The sequence below is a fragment of the Propithecus coquereli genome, unplaced genomic scaffold (assembly GCF_000956105.1).
Source record: "Propithecus coquereli isolate 6110/MARCELLA unplaced genomic scaffold, Pcoq_1.0 Scaffold33, whole genome shotgun sequence".
In the NCBI taxonomy this organism is placed as follows: domain Eukaryota; kingdom Metazoa; phylum Chordata; class Mammalia; order Primates; family Indriidae; genus Propithecus; species Propithecus coquereli.
This window is the reverse complement of record NW_012148952.1, coordinates 8,850,841-8,871,256: the sequence shown is the minus strand read 5'-3', so window position 1 is coordinate 8,871,256 and position 20,416 is coordinate 8,850,841. Positions and strand designations below refer to the sequence as shown.

Here is a 20,416-nt window from a genome sequence, read left to right as displayed (position 1 = left end):
GCAATCCTCTGAACAGCGGATTCTCAAGATTTGTGGGGAAAAGATCCCATGTACTCCCAATAAGAAAAAGGATCTGTGGTTCCAATTCCAATATCAAGTTTCTAATAAAACTCCAAATAAGATTAATAATCTACCATATCGTTGAATCTTATTCATAAAAAAATGGAGAAAATTTTGAATTAAGCTGTCATCTCTAAATCTAGTGGTTTAAAATGGGATCTGGATGACAAAAGAAAATCAAAATTAATAAAAACAAGAGCTAGAAATTAGTGTTTCTACTATTGATGTTAAATGTTACATTTCAGAGCATTTCAACGGTCATTACACAACGCTCTGATTTAGAGCCCACGATCATTGACAATATAGAGATTTGAAACAGACTGAAGACCTAGACAAAGACCTATTTAAGACCCACTTCATAAAAGTTATGATCACTCAATATTAAGTATAAAATGTCCGATTTCCTTAAGTACTAAGTTTGAAAGTTAATATCACTGATATTTCACTTTGACACTTCTTCCTTTATTTTTATTCCAAGGTACATCCTCATTCTTTCAAATACAGTTTGGCTTGTGATTATCTGTCAAAAAAATTTTTAGAGCAATTTTTGTGAACTACGGATAAGCCAAAAATTCGTGTCATTTTCAAGAATGAGTTCCGTCGTGGGACCAATGCAGTGCAGACAGCATGAAATATCAATGAAGTGTTTGGGAAGGACGTGGCTAATGAACGCACAGTACACTGATGGTTTGAGAAATTCCGTTTTGGTGATTTTAATCTTGAAAATGAGCCACATGGGTGACCTGAGACCAAGCTGTAGTGGAAGCAAATCCATCTCAACCTACGTGTGAATTAGCAGCAAGGTTTAACGTTACTATTCCAATGATATTGGACCACTTGAAACAAATGGGCAAGGTAAAGAAGCTGGATGAATGGGCACTGCAAGAATTAAAAAGCGTCAGCCAAGAAATATCTCGAACCTTGCCTTTCTTTGCTGTCATGACATAAAACGTGAACCATTCCTACACTGTATTGTTATGTGTGATGAAAAATGGATTCTTTTTGACAATCCTAAGTATTCGGCACAATAGTTAGATAAAGATGAAACGCCAAAACACAATCCAAAACCCAATATTCATCAAAAATGCTAATGGTGTTTGTTTGGTGGTCCAGTGCTGGAATTATCCACTACAGCTCCATGAAACCTGGTCAATCGATTACAGCGGATGTCTGCTGCAACCAACTGGAAGAAATGATGAGGATGCTTATTGTCAATAGAGACAGGCCAATCCTCTTGCAAGACAACGCTCAACCACGTGTCACACAAACAATGCTGCTCAGACTATGAAAGATGGACTTGGAAAGTCTGTCATCCACCATATTCACCAGACCTTGCACCAACTGACTACCACTTCTTCCAGGCTTTGGACCACTTTCTGCAAGGAAAAATACTCAATTCTCAACAAGCTGTGGAAAATGCCTTTTGCGATTTCATTGCCACTTGCTCTCCAGGATTCTTTGCTGCTGGCATACAGACAAGCTACTATTAAGATGGCAAAACTGCATCAACAGTTTAGATACATACTTTAATTGTACCACGTCTGGTTTGAGATATAATAAACTTGATTTAAAATCGGACATTTCATATTTAATGACCTAATAATTCTCCCTCCATTATTTTTAAGACAGAAACTAGTGGAAAAGAAATTTAATATTGTCTTACTTTTTTGACAAATACAGATATTTTAAAGGAACAAAAGCTGTATGTTCACACAATTCAACTTTTAATTTCAATGTGAAAAATTTTTTTCATTCATTCATGTATCAAACACATCTACTGAACTGCTGCTGTATGCCAGGCATTACATAAGGCACTGGATTAGGAGTTAAGTTGTGAGGGGGAAAAAAAAAAAGAAGGTACTGGAAAGACCAAATGAATAAGGCAGGTCCTACTGTAGAATTATAATACTTTCTTCATGTGTTGTTCAGTATAACATTTATCACTAAGTAAAAACTTCAGGAGCACACAAAATACTAATTTTAAACCATAGCCCCCCTTTAATTATTTATTTTTTGAGACAGAGTCTTGCTCTGCCACCCCAGGTAGAGTGCAGTGGCATAATCGTAGCTCACTGCAACCTCAAATTCTTGGGTTCAAGCAACCTCCTGCCTCAGCCTCCCCAGTAGCTGGGACTACAGGAGTGTGCCACAACACCTAGCTAGTTTTTCTATTTCTATTTTTAGTAGAGACAGGGTCTTGCTCTTGCTCAGGCTGGTCTCAAACTCCCGAGTTCAGGCAATCTTCCCGCCTCAGACTCCCAGAGTGCTACAATTGTAGGCATGAGTCACCATGCCAGGCCTGTTTAAGAGACAGGGTCTCACTCTGTCACCCAGGCTGGAGTGCAGTGGCATAATCATAGCTAACTGCAACTTTGAACTTCTGAGCTCAAGCAATCCTGCCTCAGCCTCCTGAGCAGCTAGGACTACAGGTATGCACCACCACACCTGGCTAATTTTTTTTTTAATTTTTTGTAGAGATGAGGTCTTGCTGTATTGCCCAGGACCGTCTCAAACTCCTGGCCTCAAGTGATCCTCCTGCCTTGGCCTCCCAAAGTGCTGGGACTATAGGCATAAGCCACCAACCACACCCATCCCATACCCCTACTTTATAGCTTTCATCTTATTACCCAGCTGGATTTCTCTCTCTGAACTACTACCACCATCTTTATGAAGAGAAATTCTAAGCTCGATATTTCTCAAATTATATCTGGGCAAAATACTCCTCACTCTTCAAAGAGTGCCTTTACTATTACTACACTAGCCTCTAAACTCAGGACAAAACATTTATCTTTATGCATAGTGCTTGAACCACAGTAGGCAGTCAATAAATGCCTCCGGGATTGAGGGCCCAAAACTTGATGCCAAATACAGGTAGTGTGAGTGAGTATCAGTGCTTGAACAAAAGTAAAACTTCATTTCAATTTAGCATCTTCATTTTAATGTAATTATAAAAGTCACCAAAAATGATAGTACACTGGAAAATATTAAATAATTTGCTTACTCACAATAAACAGAATACCATAGAGTTCTAATTATTCATTTTCTTCTTTCAGGTTACCTTATTTCCTAAATCATTTATTTCTATCCTTGTTCCTTTTCTTTATTACTTCCGTGCCTACTGGAACAACAATAATACAATCCTTAACTCAAAAAGGTTTTAATTTCAGCTCCCAAATTCCACCTGCATCAGCTAAACTGGATTATGGCATGGAGAATATCTCAGACAACCACGGATTTTAATTTATTTTTGTTAAGATTCTATCAAGACCAAAGCAAGTTATAATAAAAGTTCTGCTATACTAGACAACAAATTATGTGGAAGAGGGAGGACTATTTATACAGTATTGAGGAGTTATCAACAATAAGTAACAGAAATCTTTTTTCACTTAAGTCCAAAAACCATCCTACATCTAAAAATTCTTGCTGAAGGTCAACTCAGGATATGAATCTAATACAAAAACGAAGTATTTACTTTCAGGACTTGCTGTGAAAGTTCCACATAACTTGTCGGTAACAACTCTATCCTTGGCCAACTGTATATACCAAGTGCTATTACACCAAAATATGTTCTAAGACACAGGATTCTAATCTGAGTGGGAAAATGTTTCACACCCAGAGTTTGCATATATTTCAGATTGTATGTATTCTAGCTGATATATTTAGTGCCTATTGACCTGAGTTGGGAATCTGGGTGCTAACAGTTAAAGAAAAGGCTTCAGAGGGCTACCCAAGGTACTCATGCTTGGTGATTACAAACTACAAAAGATCAGAAAGAATGGGTCACAGGAGGCAAAGTTGGACTGGTAAGAAACGCAGAAAAACACTGGACTTTATTACCGACAGATTAGCCCAGTATGAAGAGGAACAAAAACATTCTCTACCATGGTACAAATAAGCTTTTATATTACAAAACTTTTCTCAGTAATTTTACAAATACTCTGGCACCATCTTTAGGATTACTTGAAAAAGGAAGAAAGTTTTTATTTATATAACTTTTAGGACTTCTCTGTAGAAATAAAGAATAAAGAGCATAATGACCTACTATCCCTATATGTCACATTATTTCTGAAGATATTTCTAGAAATATCTGCAAGAGCAGTTATTTTGACCTGTTTAAGTAGCTTTGAAAACAAACCAAAAATTGGGTTGGGGACCTGAATAGATAACCATCTTATCTCTTATTAGAAAAGAAGATAGGTCAGAACAGGGTGATTACTTACGGTATATGCCATGTATTACTGTTTAAAGGGTTAAGATGTCAAAAATTGCTTACATTTTAAAAAGTAGGCATCAAGTTATGTAATGATCAGCAATTTTATTTCTGTCCATTACTATTTCCTAATTGATCAGAGCCCTGCCTATTAAAAAAGATAAGTTAGACAACATCTTTATGAATCAATGGAAAAGGCTAGGTTTGCACCTAGCCTGCTAATAAAAAAACAAAAGCTAGGCTATATTCTTACAACTGATAGAAACTGCAGTATAATCTAGTATAACACCTCACTTTATATATAAATTAAGGTCCAGAGAGTTCAAAGAATTTGTCCAAGATTATACAAATGTATTTTCCATGTTTTAACAAAAAACAAAGTTGAAGGAGCTGTGTCATCAATTAGTAGAACCCAAATATTTCAATCACTGGCCTCAGTTGGCGCTTTTCCACGGTACCATGCTTATGTTGCTTGGCATTTAATCAGTTGTTACAGATTTTAGTTCATCTTGGCTGACCTCTACACATAAACAACTGAAGTTGCTATAAGTTGAAAAAATGATACACAATCAAAAGAGAGATAAAAACAAACAAGAGTGCTCTTCTATCATATTATAGTTCACTCCTCTAAAAGCATAGCAAAAGGGATATTAGGAAAGACACAAGAAAGGTTGGAGTTTTCTTGTTTCCCAAATAAGTATAAGCTTAAAGAAGTTTTTGACCTTCATGTTTTCACATTAAACACGAAATACTTATACTCTATATGTGTACGCCTGAGATTGTAATCAACTGGCTTTATAAACATGTCTTTCTAGCTTATTCATTTACTACCCAAACATCCTAGGTGAAAAGACCTATTTATGACAACACTAACAATACTTTAATGGGCCATGAGGATCACATCTTTACTGCTTATCAATGTAGTTCTGTATCAAAAGATCTTTGAAAAAGCAAAGGGTAGAACAGTACATACCCAGTGAGTTCCTATTTGTGTAAAATAAGGGAGCTATATGTTTATTTCTATCTGCACAGAAAAATACAAGGATATATAAGACATTCCTAGTCGTGTGTAATGATGAGAAAATGAAACAGGCTAGAGTAGGAAAGAAAACTGCTTTTACTATCTTCTCTTTGGTATTGTTGGAATAGTTTTTTACAACGTTCACGAAATAATTTTTCAAGTAAAAAAGGAGATCATTGATACTGATGGATGCTGCTACTATTGCTACCGTAGGACAGTTTGTCCTTTACTACCACACTCAAAGAATTAAGATTCACATAAATGATTAATAAGATTTTAAATATTCAGATTCACTCTAAACAAAAGCTAAAGTTTACTCCCCAATTCTACCTTTACAGTATAAACAAACAACAAAAACATTTCAGAGTTCTTTAACTTTTGAATAAAGACATTCTAATCCTAATGTTTTATTTTCATAAATAACAGCGTTCAACTGTTCGCTGATATTGTTGCTAAAAAGCCTATAAAACATTTCCCATTTTACCCTTCTATAAATAACTGGTAAAATTTTAAGTTCACAAGAAATTTCTACCATATACATTATAGAGATTTCAATGACTCCCATATTTCAACAGAAATAGAAATCAAATACATAAACACAAAGTAGAATTACACTGCTTAAAAAAACCATTAGAAAAGGTAATTCAGTTTTAATTTATTTTCATCACTTTTTCTTCATGATCCAGATATTTTAAAATGCAAAGAAAATTAACTTTCAATGATATGTCAGGGACTGGCACTAAAAAATCTTTTCAGACTGCAAATGAGTTATACAAATGAAAATATCAAATGGAGATCCAGTTATCAAAATGAAAGCACTCAACATATTAAAAGTTCACACATATTTGTATAGAGCACATAAAAAAGTCAGCTTGCTAACCAACTCGTGTGATTTTAAAGAACTATTGCAGAGGTTTGAAGAAAATAGATTTATTAGTTAACTTATAAAGAGATTAAAGAACTTGAAACAAGTATTAAAAAGAAATCTGTGCCTTTATTAGAATGTAGTTAGGCTTTAAATATGGCAATTTTGGTAATCAAATTATCATTTTGTTTTGTTTTTTTAATAAGAAATGACACTACAGAACTGCAATACTGGTCCAACAGTCTTGTCTTTACTTTCCTTTTAAAGCAAGAAACAGAATGCGAGTAATCAGAAAGCATTAGCAGGCATCAGTTAATCCAAGATACTAGCTCTTAATTCCAAAAGCACTTGCAAAGAAAACCTTTTGGGGGAAAGGGGTGGAGGGGGATGGAAGCACTTCATAATAACTGGAATCCTATGAGGGTGTATGCCAAGTCTCATGAGGCTATTTTTTTAATTTATCCTTTGCTTGGTCACTTTTTTTCCCCCTCAAATACTACAGTTTTACTTTGACTTTTTTCCTCAAAGTATAAAAAGTATGAAATATAAACAAGCTCTTGCATTGCACACTTAAAAGTATACAATTCAAGCATTATAGAGCTATCTACACACTGATAAATCCCATCAAATCTTGGATAATTCATTAATATACAAAATATTAGGGCACAGAAAGAACTAAAACCCACTTTTTTGTTACACATAAGATTCAAATATTCAATCTAAAGAAAAACAATCATTTTCACTCTCTTCTACATCTCATGATGATACACTTATTAAAATATTCCTGTATAATAATGTTTGGTCTTACTATTTCAAGTCAGGTTTAAAACCTCAAAACCAGCCATCCAGACAAAACAGGTAATCAGAAAGATTATCTCTTCCCCACCTCCCTAACCCCAAAAACTATGAAGTCAATTTTACGACATGACTCCAAACACTGGATTGTGACGACAAATGCTAGGTCCAATTTCTTCATAATCCTTTTTGGTGTGGCATACTTGGTAGAACTCAGGCTGAAAACAAAAATATATATTTTTATGAAGGTTAAAAATCTATCATCTTTTAGTACACTGTAAGAGATGCTTTAAAAGTAGATGTTAAATCTAAAATGTTTATTAATAGTCCACTGATGTTACTTAAAGCTTAGAAATTCTAGCAGCCATGACTTAAAATCAGCTATAAATCTTTATCAGAACTGGAAAAGAGCATTTACCTCATGTCCTCCCCCTCCTCCTCTCCAACACCTGTTCCCCCTAAGATTTTGAAATTCTGAGGAATAAAAGGTTCTCAAATGTCCAGACTGTATTGCTGAGACTTTCCCACACTTTGCATGGAACCAATAATCTAAAGAAGCCGCATTAGCCTAAGGTACAGATAAACTATTCCTAGTAATGCTGTGACTAATTTTTATCTAGTTCTAAAAATTGCTAGATCATCTGCCTTTCCTCACTCAAGATCTGGTAAAGACAGGCTTCCATGCTCTGTATTACCTCATTTCTCGGGGCAAAGTTACAAACTCAACTACGTTATATGGCACAATTGAAGATGATTAAAATTAAGAAAGAAAATAAATTTTACCTCCCATTTTTAAATGGTTTTAAATTCATTGAAAGTTGTGTAAGTGAATAATTCAGATAAAAGCTCCTTCATTTTAATACTCCATGCATTAACGAGGACAATGCATCAGTATTTACCAGGGTAATGACATTATAACAACCTTTTAAGGGGGCTTTAAAGACGTTTTGATTTGAGTACAGGGTTCTTAGAACAATTCCCTTTACTTAGTTTAGTACATCCTAATTCCTATGCAATGAAACATAACTTTTACCTTAATGTTTTTAAATATTTGCACAGAAAAAACAATGCCCTTCTGATAACTAAATTACCACAGCTTTAAAGAAATTTTCCCTATAGATAAATTTAAAAACATGGTATAAAATGCTCCCTCTAAAATAATGTCTAGTGAGCTAAAACATATATATGAAAATTAAATTCAAATGACTTCCAGTTTTTAAAATACTATGTACATATGTATACAATTTTAAAAGTTTCTTATGCTATATTTTAATAAATTTAAAAGAACATGCTATGTTTTTCTCTAAGTACTGATGGACTCATCTACCTAAAAAAAGAAAAAAAAATCATAATTTAGCCGTAAGATTCATTACACTCACCGTGGAAGCCAGCATTGATCCTCCAAACCAAACTGCGTATCGCTGCATGTGGTGTGTAATGACTTGTACATCAATAGGTTTTGGCTAAAAAACAAACAAAAAAAAAAGACATAGTAAGATCATTTCAGTAGTAAATTCAAAGAGCAATTTGTCATTTAACCTTAAATGTACATACACAAAAATAATATTTACACTAAATACAGGTGACATCTTATAAAACAGAAATAACTGGGAACACTGGAAAAGACAAGGATGAGAGTAGGATAGAATGGAAGGAAGGAAAATAATAACGAGCGCATATTTTATACAGTTCAAATTTTTAGAACCATGCTCATGTTTTACATATTCAAAAACAAATAAAACTTTAAAAGAAGGGGATGTGCATGAAGCAAAACAGAATAGAAATAAATAAACTAATTATATTTTGTGAATACATGACCACACTGAAGTGAGGGAAGAGACTATCCCCAGTCACTTGTGAATACAGTGTTGTGACTCTATGCCCTCAGGCTGAAGATAACAACTATGACAATATTGAACTCTAGTTAGTAGGTCTATTTTTCACAGTGGTATGGATTAACAATTTTGGAACTATTACATACATATTTCAGGATTAAACAAAAACATAAAGCTATTGTGGAACAGGAGCCAGGTTTCTCACCGTCAGAGAAGGGTATTACAAAATGGAAAGGCAGAAAGCTAGAATGAACCCTCTGGTATTCTGGAACTGGAGGCATCACTATAAATTCATGGGTTTTCATTTATACAGAAAACTAGGTATAGATGTGCACACACACATCCCACCTCTGACCACCAAGAAGGCCTAGATATGGTGATATCCCAATAACAATAAGCATACTTAGTGCCCAAAACTTGGTTTCTTCATAACATTCTCCACTAAAAGGAACAAGGGTGTCTTTGGGGGAAAGGGTGGGGGGAAGGAGGAGCTGATTTCAGAACCAGAAAGAAAGTACAAGATCAGCCTGAAACATCTTACTGTACCAGGAAGTAAGGACGTACACAAAGAAGAGTGGGGCTGCATCAAAAAAAAAACCATAAGAGCCACTTGGCTTCCACTGGCCAAGTCTGAAAAAAATCTGAGCATCAAAATTAATGATATTAATGATATTAGTGATATTATGATAGCACAATTATATTAATTATATAGCTCATAAAATAATGAGAAATCAGTTCATACAGATATTACTGAAAGAATGAATGTGGGAGAGGAGGAAACCCTTACAGTAAAATGAAACTAAGACACACTGAAGGAATGATGGAATTTGTAAATATCATTTGGCAACTACCATAATAATTAACTATTTTAGAAAAGAATGACAATGGATGCTAAAACCAGTGGTTAAAAGTTTAATGAGAAAAAAGAGAAAAAAAAGTTTAATGAGAGAAAGGACAGTTACTGAAAGTTTCTCCCCATAAGATTTTTATTAAATATAAAGTAAAAAATAATAACATATATTAAATAAACCTGGCAAACACTTTAACCAAGTGCTCAAAGTTAACATATGGGACAAATCATATCATGCATCTATTGATACAATGCACTAAAAATGATACAGTATTACTTCTGTGGTTATCACTGCCAAAAGAACATAATGAGGACCTAATCATGTAGAAACAACAAACAAACCCAAATTGAAGGACATTTTATAAAATAAATGTCCTGTACTGTTCAAAAATGTTAAGGTCAGGAAAGACAACAAACAATGAGTAACTAACTGTTCCAGATTGAAGGGGCACAATAACTAAATGAAACATGTGATCCTTAACTGGATCCTGGACCAGAAAAAAAATTATTTTGTTTTTCTTTTGCTATAAACAATATCAATGTGAAACAAGTGGTAAGATTTCAGTCAGTTCTACAGCTAGATAACAGTACTGTATCAAGGCTGATTTCAAGATTTTGCTAACTGTAATGTTCTTGTTTTTAAGAAATATATTAAATATTTAGGGGTAATGAACCATCACATTTTCAAATTATTCTGTGTCTGTGTATGCACACGCAAGTGTAGACACACATTTATAGAAACAATGACAAAGCAATGTGGTAAAATACTAACGTTTGGGGAATCTAGGTGAATGGTGTATGAGAATTCCTAGGTTTTGCAACTTTTCTGTAAGTATGAAATTATTTCAAAATAAAAATTTTTACAACTCACATCTCATAAAAAGTTACAACGTACTTTTATTTAAAAAAAAAAAAAGCTGTTTGGCGGCCATCAAAAACTATAGATTAAAGGAGAATAAAGCGAGATATAGATACAGATATGTAAAGACATGAAGATCCTTAAACGTTTCTATCAAGTAAAATTAGAGTGAAGAAGGCAGAGTCCTCCAGAATACAGTTTTTCCTATACATGATGAGCACCCCAAGTCCAAAAATCGAAAATGCTCCAAAATCTGAAACTTTTTCAGTGTTGACATGATGCTCAAAAAAGATATTTATTGGAGCATTTCAGATTTCAGATTTTTGGTTCAGGGATGCTGAACCGGTATATAAAGCAAATATTCCAAAATCCAAAAAAAAATCCATCTGAAACACTTCTGGTCCCAAGCATTTTTGGCAAGGCATACTCAATTTGTATCTTTAGATATGCCAGTACAGTGCTGACATCACTAGGGAAATTCAGTTCTTATTTACAAATGTACAAGAAGCTTGAAAATATGTTAAACATTCCTTTTTTTTTTTTTTTGAGACAGAGTCTCACTGTGTTACCCGGGATAGAGTGCCATGGCGTCAGCTTAGCTCACAGCAACCTCAAACTCCTGGGCTCAAGCAATCCTTCTGCCTCAGCCTCCCGAGTAGCTGGGACTATAGGCATGCGCCACCATGCCCAGCTAATTTTTTCTATATATTTTTAGTTGTCCAATTAATTTCTTTCTATTTTTAGTAGAGACGGGGTCTCGCTCTTGCTCAGGCTGGTCTCGAACTCCTGAGCTCAAACAATCCATCCGCCTCAGCCTCCCAGAGTGCTAGGATTACAGGCGTGAGCCACCGCGCCTGGCCTAAACCTTCTTACTTTATTAAAATACTATACACAAAAACATACAGCATTGTTTTCTTCATTTGATCTATCTATAATAAGTCATTAAAAACAACTTATATCTACAACCAGACTATTAAGACAATTAATTCACTTTAATCTTTTAAGTGTTCTAACAAAGAACTGAAAAAACTCACAACATCCACCACGTTCACATAATCAACACAATTAGTGTTATTCCCAGTACAGAGAATTTAAAATTGCACTTGTTAAACCCACTGACTTTCTTTTTTAGGTAGATAGGTAGGTGGATAGGCATGTGAATAGGTGGGTGGGTGGGTAGGTAGATGGATGGATGGGTGGGTGAGCTGGTTGAGAAAGGGGTGCAAAAACAAAGGCAACATTTTAAAACTCTGTTACCTGAGCAGACTGCCTCAAGTGTGAAGTCATGCCATTATGCATACAGCTCGATAATACTTTGCCTCCCACCCAAAACATACACTTTCATACTACACTTCTAGGAATAGATTTATTTAAGATAACAGTCACCTGTCATGCAATTTCTCAACAAGCAGCAAACTCAAAAGTGTTATACTTTAACTTTGAGGTAATTTTGAATAATTGTGGTAGTCTCAGATGGAGCTCTGATTCTTGGTAATTTTCTAAGAAGAATGACATGTGTTTTATTTAGCAAGTTAGTCTCTGAATCAATGTTTTGTTTCAATATTTAACAAGGACGAAAAAATATTTACTGAAAATTTGTCTCATAGATACAGAAAGCAGATATAAGAGAATTTAAAATTAATTTTGATTTTTTGACATCAAGCCCAAAGGTCCAGGGCATGTAAAAGAAAGGCTGCTTTGTTAAACCACCAATTTGCACACATGAAGCTGCTACGTGGGAGCTAGAGTCAGTTTTTGAAAGCAGGCTTGACCACTCAACATCAGTGTCTCTCTCAATTCTGCTTTGTTGTCCTTCTATAGTGGTATTTAAAATTTTGTGGATCCATAATGAATCTTATTGCTGGAATATGCAAAGAAATCTACTATATAGATCATTTTGAGAGATGTCAAAAAAATCTTTCTCACCACTATACTAACAATTATTTTCCAGAAATGCAGACAATATCCTACAAGAATCAAATGACCCAGAATATTATAGACATGAACCTATAAAATTAACTACTTTCCACTACAATACCTGATAGGTTCCTTTGCTCTTCCTAAATAAGAGCAAATGTTGGCGAACATTTCCCATCTCCATTATAATAATCCAGGCACCCTTAACCTTCCCACCAATAAATGAGAAAACCAACCTTCAATCTACCACCACTCAATTCCTCACTTAATTTCAGCCTGGCATCTACAGTTCTTTTCAAATCTCTTTGCAAGCGACGTCCAAAGTCTCTGAACATGGTTGAACCTCCAGAGAGGACAATATTCTGTATTAGTGGAAATAAATAAATAAATATGACATTTATTTAAAAAGAAAGAAAAATTTAAAGACACAATAAACAATACTAAAATTCTATTAAATCCTTTTTAAGAGAAATGTTTAATTTGACAATGTTTAATTTTAACAATGGACAGAAAATAAAGTTTTTTAAAAGTATAACCTTGAATAACAATTTTGCTATAAATACTGACCTTGTAGAGGGGACGTCTGACATCAATAGGACAATTCTGAATTACTTCATCTACAACTTCTGAGATAGGTTGTGTGAAGTCTGGATTGGCAAACTGAAAAATAAGTCAAGTTGGATTTATGTTAGAGATCAGATCACTGCTGATGTAAATACAACAAAAAGTTAAGAAAAAGTGTTTTCAGTTTAAAAACAAGAGAACTTTTAGAAACTATAAATGCTGGTCTCTAACACATTCAAATTAAAGACACTGAAATCAGAGATTTCAGAAGAAATTCAAACAAAATTACAATGATACATACCATTTCATAACCATCAGAATAGCAAACATGTAAAGTCACATATATACTATGAGCTGGTAAAAATCTGGGTAAATGGGAACTCCTGTTAATTGATAATGAGGGTATACATCGAAGTATCACTTCAAAGAACAATTTGGCAATACCCAATAAAATTTTTAATGCACATACTACTAACTCCACTTCTTAGAACACACCCTGAAGAAATATCTGCCACAGCCTGTAGATAAAAGCAAAAATAACCCATAAATCCATCAATAAGGAATGAAATAAATAAATGTTATGTAGTTTATCCTCATTATTCATGAATGCCATATTTGCAAATCTGCCTACTTGTCAAAACTTATTTATAACCCCAAAATCAACATGCAGTCATTGATGTACATGTACCTGTGTAGAGCAATGAAAATTTGAGTCTACCGATGTGCACATTCCCAGTTGAGGTTGAATATGGTGACACCCTGCCTTCTTGTTTCAGCTCTCATATTGTAAATAAGTGCCCTTTTCACAGTCTATTTAGTGCCACAGTTTTCACATTTTTTTTGTGGTTTCACTGTTTAAAATGATTCCCAAGCATAGTGATGAAGTGCTGTCTAGAGTTCCTAAGCACAATAAGGCCATGATGTGTCTTACAGAGAAAATGCAAAGTTATCTTATAAATAGCTTTCTTCAGGCATTGTTCTAGTGCTTTGGCTGTTGGTTCAATGCTAATAAATGAATGATACATACTAAATAAATTGCTTTTAAAACAGAAACACACATAAAACAAGGTTATGCATTAATGGGATGACTAAAATGTGGCCAGAGGCTCGCAGAAATCTAACCCTGTATTTCACCAGGAGCAATGGTACAGTATTCACTAATTCAGTGTTCTTGAGGACTTTATGGAATATCTACTTTCAATGATGAGAGACTCAACTGTACATTCATGATGACATACCACAGTCTAAATAAACATACATATTTTCAAATAGGTGATACTCAAAAGAAAACTCATTTTTAAAAAACTAACTTTAAAAAACCTTGAATGATTCCACCTATTTTAATCTTTGAAAATATATACTTTTTGGATACATGTAAAAACATGGACCATATATACATCAAATTCACATTAGTAAATTTTCTTCTTCCTCAAGAGAAAGGAGGAGAAAGAATGAAAAGGAAGTAGAAAAAGGAAAGGGTCTGGGGATACTACTATTTCTTAAAAACAGAAAAACTCATTAACAAGAAATATGAAAATATTAGCATGTGCTTACTTGTCATGTAGGTACATATGTGTTCTATAGCATACTTTCAATTTTTTTGTTTGTTTGTTTGTTTTGAGACAGACTCTCGCTCTGTTGCCCCCCGGGTAGAGTGCAGTGGTGTCATCATAGCTCACTGCAACCTCAAACTCCTGGGCTCAAGCGATCCTCCTGCCTCAGCCTCCCAAGTAGCTGGGACTACAAGTGTATACCACCACTTCCAGCTAATTTTTCTGTTTTTAGTAGAGACAGGGTCTTGCTCTTGCTCAGGCTGCTCTTGAACTCCTGAGCGCAAGCAATCTTCCTGCCTTGGCCTCCCAAAATGCTAGGATTACAGACGTAAGCCACTACGTCCAGCCAAAATATTTTTTTTAAACAGATTGTTTAGGTAGGTAGATTTGAGATAGAAAGTTATTTGACAGTTAAAAGCACTATGGAATGGACATAAAAACAATATTAATGGACATTAATATTTACAATAAAGAGGTCTTATACACAGAGAAATAATATTAGAGAAGGCCTCCTTTCTTCCCGATCATTTATTTTTATGTGCACACGTATGCCTCTCCTAAACCATACTGAAATATTTCCTGAGAGTAACTACAAAAGAGGAAAACATTGAAAAGTTTTCAAATGCTAGATCTGAGAATTAAACTTAAATTCTGAAACAAAGATCTCACTTTACTAGTAGCTTCCAAACATATATGTAAGTTGCCATGCATTGCTCTTTATAATTGAAAAGGAAATTCTAGTGGGCTTTTTCCTAGTATAAAAATGAAAGTTCAAAATCTAGCTCTAATTAGTCAAAAATAAAGTGTAGTTTATTAAAATGAATAAAACTTAAAATAGTGTCTACATCTCTCAGCCTCTCATTTTTATTGTCTCGCCCTAATGGGAGAGACAATATTCCGTTGTTTATTAAACTGATTCTATAAATGTATTGATAATTATTATAGACATGTGTCAATTTTTTCCAGTTTTTAAGATTAGTTTTAAATTAGTTAGAGCCTTTGCATACAATGTTACCAAAGCGAAGACTAATGATATAAAATCTTTTAATTTAGATGAAGCAAAATATCACTATTCTACTAACATCTATTACCATTTAAAAGAAAAGAAACTGGCAGCCAAAATCTATCTTTCTATCTTTTTGAAGCATGCTAAGGAGTGAGGGATATACAGTGGTATGGAAGTGTGGCTCATACTGAGCCTGGATAGCCCAACCTACAGACTAGGGTATGTCTTATCTGTCAGGGATACGGCAGAACAATATAGCTTAACTCAGCTGGCTCTACAGGTCATTTAAAAACAAGCTCATGTGCAGGCAGAGAATGGTTTAGTTACAGATTAAGTGGAAAAGCAGAACTGGAATCCTAAAAAATTTATTTTCCATGATTACATTCATGATCGTATACAACCTTTCATGGCTTTAGACTGTGAAATCTCTAAAGAGCCTTTAATTCTCAAAATATTATGTGTTTATGATCCCATAGTGACACTTAAACCTGAGAATCTGTCATTTGCTCTAACTATAAAAAAAAAAAGAGATTTAATTTCCCCCAAATCTGGACAGAGAATATTAACAATTTGATAATAATGTGTTCTATAACATTCATTTTTAAAAATGTTATCTAATCAACTGTTAATGTAGAACGTGTAAAATCTCTGTATTGTTCTTTGTTGGCCATACTCCAGTATTTACCTAAAATAATAACACATACAAATAAGCCTTCCCATAATCCTTCTCCTACCTATATGATAATTTATCTGCTACACCATGAGTAAGTAAAAGGAAGGAAAAGGGTCATTCATTCCTGTATCTGTGTCCTTTTCACAGTAGTTGTTAATTACCAATGCACAAAAAGAAATTTACAGAACCTTTAAATATTTGCACACTCTGGATCCACCACAGAAATTCTGATTTAGAAAGAAATGAAGTCTGACTTAAGCATATATTTGGAAAAAGTATAAGGACCACTGTGCAGCAGAACCCCAAGTGAGAACCAGGTGAAGAATATGTAGTAAAGCAGCAAGCAATTAATATTTAGTAAATAAATTAAGAAAAAAAGAATTAACAATAAACAAATTAACAATAAATTGATAGAGATTATTTAATACTTTAATAATAATAGGTTCAATCTAGGGTCCCTAATAATATTTTTAGGCCTTTTCTTTCACTTTTAGAAAAAGGGTCAGTCTTGCCTCTAACTACTCCCTGATCTGAAGATTACTGATACTGAGAACATTAGAAGAGACTAACAAGGAAGCCTCTCTATCTTTTCTGTCCTCTAAAAAATGTAAGGAGTAGCAAATATACACAAGTAAACATAGTCCCAATCTTTCCTGTATCTGGAAATTTACTATACAAGCTTTAAAAACGTAGGATGGCTTGTCAGAAAATTTAATTTCCTTTAAAAAAAAAAAATGTACAAGCCAAACCCACACCTTCTAAAAAAACTCTTTCCAGTATTTGTGATGAACTTAACCGTACAAAAATAAATTTCCTGCCTGTTTCATACATTTTATCTTCAGTATTCAAGTACTGGACGGTTCAAATGTCCACAATTTCATCTTGCCAGAACAAAACACTAAGTGAATCCTTCAAATGCCAGAGGAACTAGGACACCAAAGTATCTAAAATTACAAGAAAAAAAAAAGAATCTTAAAATCCACTTGGGAAGCGACACAGTTCAAATAATACAAAAAACAGGTCTATTCTGAGAAAACATGGTGAACTAAAACACCATACCCAATTTTGTTCTCTCTCAAAACTCTACTGAAAGCACCAGTAAAGATAATTTTTAAAAAGGCATAATTCAAAAAGTAGAGAGAAAAGGAAAATCAGCAATGAAATTTGGCAAGCTAGTAAGCAGATGGACAAGACTTTGCAGATACACCAAAACACTTAAGTCCTGAGTGATACAAACCAAGTCAAGAACCAAGGTATTTTATATCACAAATCCCCCAAAGAACTAACTGCCCCTGGCAGCTTTGAAATTGAGGTAGAAGGATGGCAAACTGGTTGAAAGTCCCTCTGAGAGGCTATTAAAGCCCCAGATCCTCTCTCCAAAGAAGTCCATCAAATGCCTCCTCCTCGTCCAAGGAGAAAAGTAGATAATCTATTCTCTTAAGAGAAGAAAACAGAGTTTCCAGGACTCTTCCACACATCTGAAAGTACTGAAACGGGGATTTTTTAAGTGAAGGTATACAGCCTGCTGCTTACACACACTCATGCTAGTCCTCTTCCCCCATATGGCTGTCAGCCTTTACCCAGCAGGCAGGAGTCTTCTCTGGGAACTGGACTACTCAAAAAGACATAAAGAAACACACATAGATACTGACCTGGCAAGGGAGATAACACAATCACAAAGCAACGTACATAGGGCAGTCCCAAAAAGAAAAGGACACAGTCAATAAGCCCCACCCACAAAGCTCAGATTTCCCATCAGGTTTTTAGTGTTCCCTTCTTAAATGACTGGTCTGCAAAAGACTCTAGCATGAAAAATATATGAATTGAAACAGAGAAAAAGTAACTTGGAAGAGACTATGCAGAAAAAAAGAAAACTTAAAAAAATTTAAAAAAAAAACAACATATGATTAATATCCTCAGAAAGTCAGAAAATAGGCAACAATGAAATATGATAAGGCAGAATAAAAAAGGAATATTCAAAAAATGAGGGTGGTGGAAGCTAACAAGTAAAAATGTTACCAAAAATAAAAAATTCAACAGAAGGCTCAGTAAGTAAAGTTGAAGAAATCACCTAGAGATTAGAACAAAAAGGCAAAGAACACAGAGAACGTATCAGAATGCTAGGGAACAAAGTAAAGATTCTATAAAGCCTCTGTAGAAGAGAAAAAACAAAACAGGTCTTATACGTAGAAATCAGGGGGTTTTTTACCTCAAGTTATAATGGAAAGCAATTAAGCAAGGTTTCATAATGCTGAAAGAAAAATAATTTCCAAACTAGAATTCTACACCCAAACTATCAAACACTGTGAGGATAAAATGAATACACTTCAGACATGTAAGGTCTTAAATTTTTCCTCTCTCATGCACCCTTTATCAGGAACCCTATTAACTATTAGCAGACGATCTCCACCAAAATAAGTAAGTGGACAATAAGAATGAAAGAGACATAGGATATAGGAAAAAGGGATCCAACACAAGAGAGAGGCAAAGGGAATCCCTGGAATGATAATAAAGGAAAGTGGCACCTCTAGAAGGTGCCACCTCAGAAGAAAGCAGGCTCAGACTGGAACATGCTAGATGCTCCAGAAATTTAAACTGATGAAAAAACCCCATGCATCTGAATAAAACTAGTGGAAAGAGTTTGGAGGTAAATTAATAATTATTTTAAAACAAAGCAAACAACTTATTAATGATCCCAAGGAAAACAAAGTTCAAGGACAGGAAAAGACTTCATGGTTAACTACATGGCTCAAAACTGAACAAAATTTGTGGTCACAAAAATAAAGCACTGAATTGCAATCCACCTGAAATTATAATGTGACTATTGGGATGAAAAGGGATTGGAAGGTACGGTCTGTGGTGGGAACAAAAGAAAGATAAAAAAGGCAATCCTCCCTCTTAAATTTGAAGTTGCAACATAACCAAGTAATTCATAGCTATGGAAGCAATCAGCAAAAGAATCCACTAAAACGAGTTTCAAGTAGTTATCTCTAGGAATAGAAAACAGAGAGAAACATGCAGGACACTCCTAGTTTTTGTTAGAATTTGTAGAATCCTATTAAACGATATGCATATATATAAGTCATTTTTAAAAACAACTTTTAAAGAAAAGAAAACAAAACAGATTTCTCATAGAAGAAATTACTTAGAAGGAACATAAAGCCATGGAGAGTAAAAGTAAAAGATGTTTAAAGTTTAAAAAATTAATTTAAAAAATTGGTATATCAAACAGTAAGGGTTATATAAATTAATGGAAAAAATGATATATGAAACATTACCAAGATATATTTTCATCCAGCCAACTATCCCTTGCCTAAGCAATATAACACAACCCAAACACATTTTATTTACACATCTAATGGTTCAAGGTTTCTAAGACAGCCAAGACATTAGCTTAGCTCATTTGTGAAGAGTATTCCACTCAAATGCATCCTCCTTTGAAGCCCAGATATCTGTATCTTCCATGCTATTATCTAGCTTGTGGTCATGATCCTATTCATCTGCAACTTTGGTTCAGGATCTTCCATAATTCTCTAATTCCTATCCTCCAAATGGCGTTTCAGAAACAAATGAAGAAACAAAGCAAAAGTTTAGGAAAAGCTAAATTTTAAGAGAAAAAGAAATAATCACATTACACTACTTGCCTCAAAAGTGAACAACAGTCATAGGTAGAATACTATAAATATTATAATACCACTGATTTACCTAATAACAATAACCTAATATATGGGCAGGCTAGGGGAAAAGAGAGGCTAGAAAAAAATTAAAAGGAGACTAGCAGATAAACTATTAACACTGACATATTAAGAAACAGCAATACCATCACAGTCCTTAGAAACCTGAAGATGATTACCAAGAACAATGGCTAAGTAAGAGCTAGCAGTTTGCTCTGCAGGACACAAAGACTGCAGAGGGTGAGGAGCTGCCAATTTTGTTTTAAGCCTGTCAGTGTTATATGACCTTTAAAACTGTGTATATACTTCTAATTTTTATTTTTTAAAAAATTGCAAAGACAATGTGCCATCCCAAACCTTCAAACTCTGGTATATTGGTCTGACAACAACTCCTTATCCTGTTGGTGTTCACTCCTTTGCTACCAATTTACAGTTATATGCCAATTTATCATGATCTCCGATTCCTGTCTCCATCCCTCACTATCACTAAGTAATTTGACCTCTGGACTTACTCTCTCCTCTACGTAACCTCTG

General features: G+C 34.3%; 1 protein-coding gene across 3 annotated transcripts in view; it reads right to left on the bottom strand.

Annotated features, from left to right (window-relative positions):
- Positions 1-5,929: 5,929 nt before the first annotated feature.
- The window catches only part of ACTR3 (ARP3 actin-related protein 3 homolog (yeast)), a 67,674-nt gene continuing 53,187 nt past the window's right edge, over positions 5,930-20,416 (bottom strand). For all 3 annotated transcript variants that reach the window (XM_012650522.1, XM_012650524.1, XM_012650523.1), the window contains 4 exons: positions 12,980-13,072; positions 12,649-12,774; positions 8,331-8,414; positions 5,930-7,169 (listed from right to left, as the gene is read on the bottom strand). In XM_012650522.1, the coding sequence (XP_012505976.1) occupies positions 7,074-7,169; positions 8,331-8,414; positions 12,649-12,774; positions 12,980-13,072 (399 nt within the window). In that variant the 3' untranslated portion in view covers positions 5,930-7,073. The remainder of the gene's footprint in view (positions 7,170-8,330; positions 8,415-12,648; positions 12,775-12,979; positions 13,073-20,416) is intronic.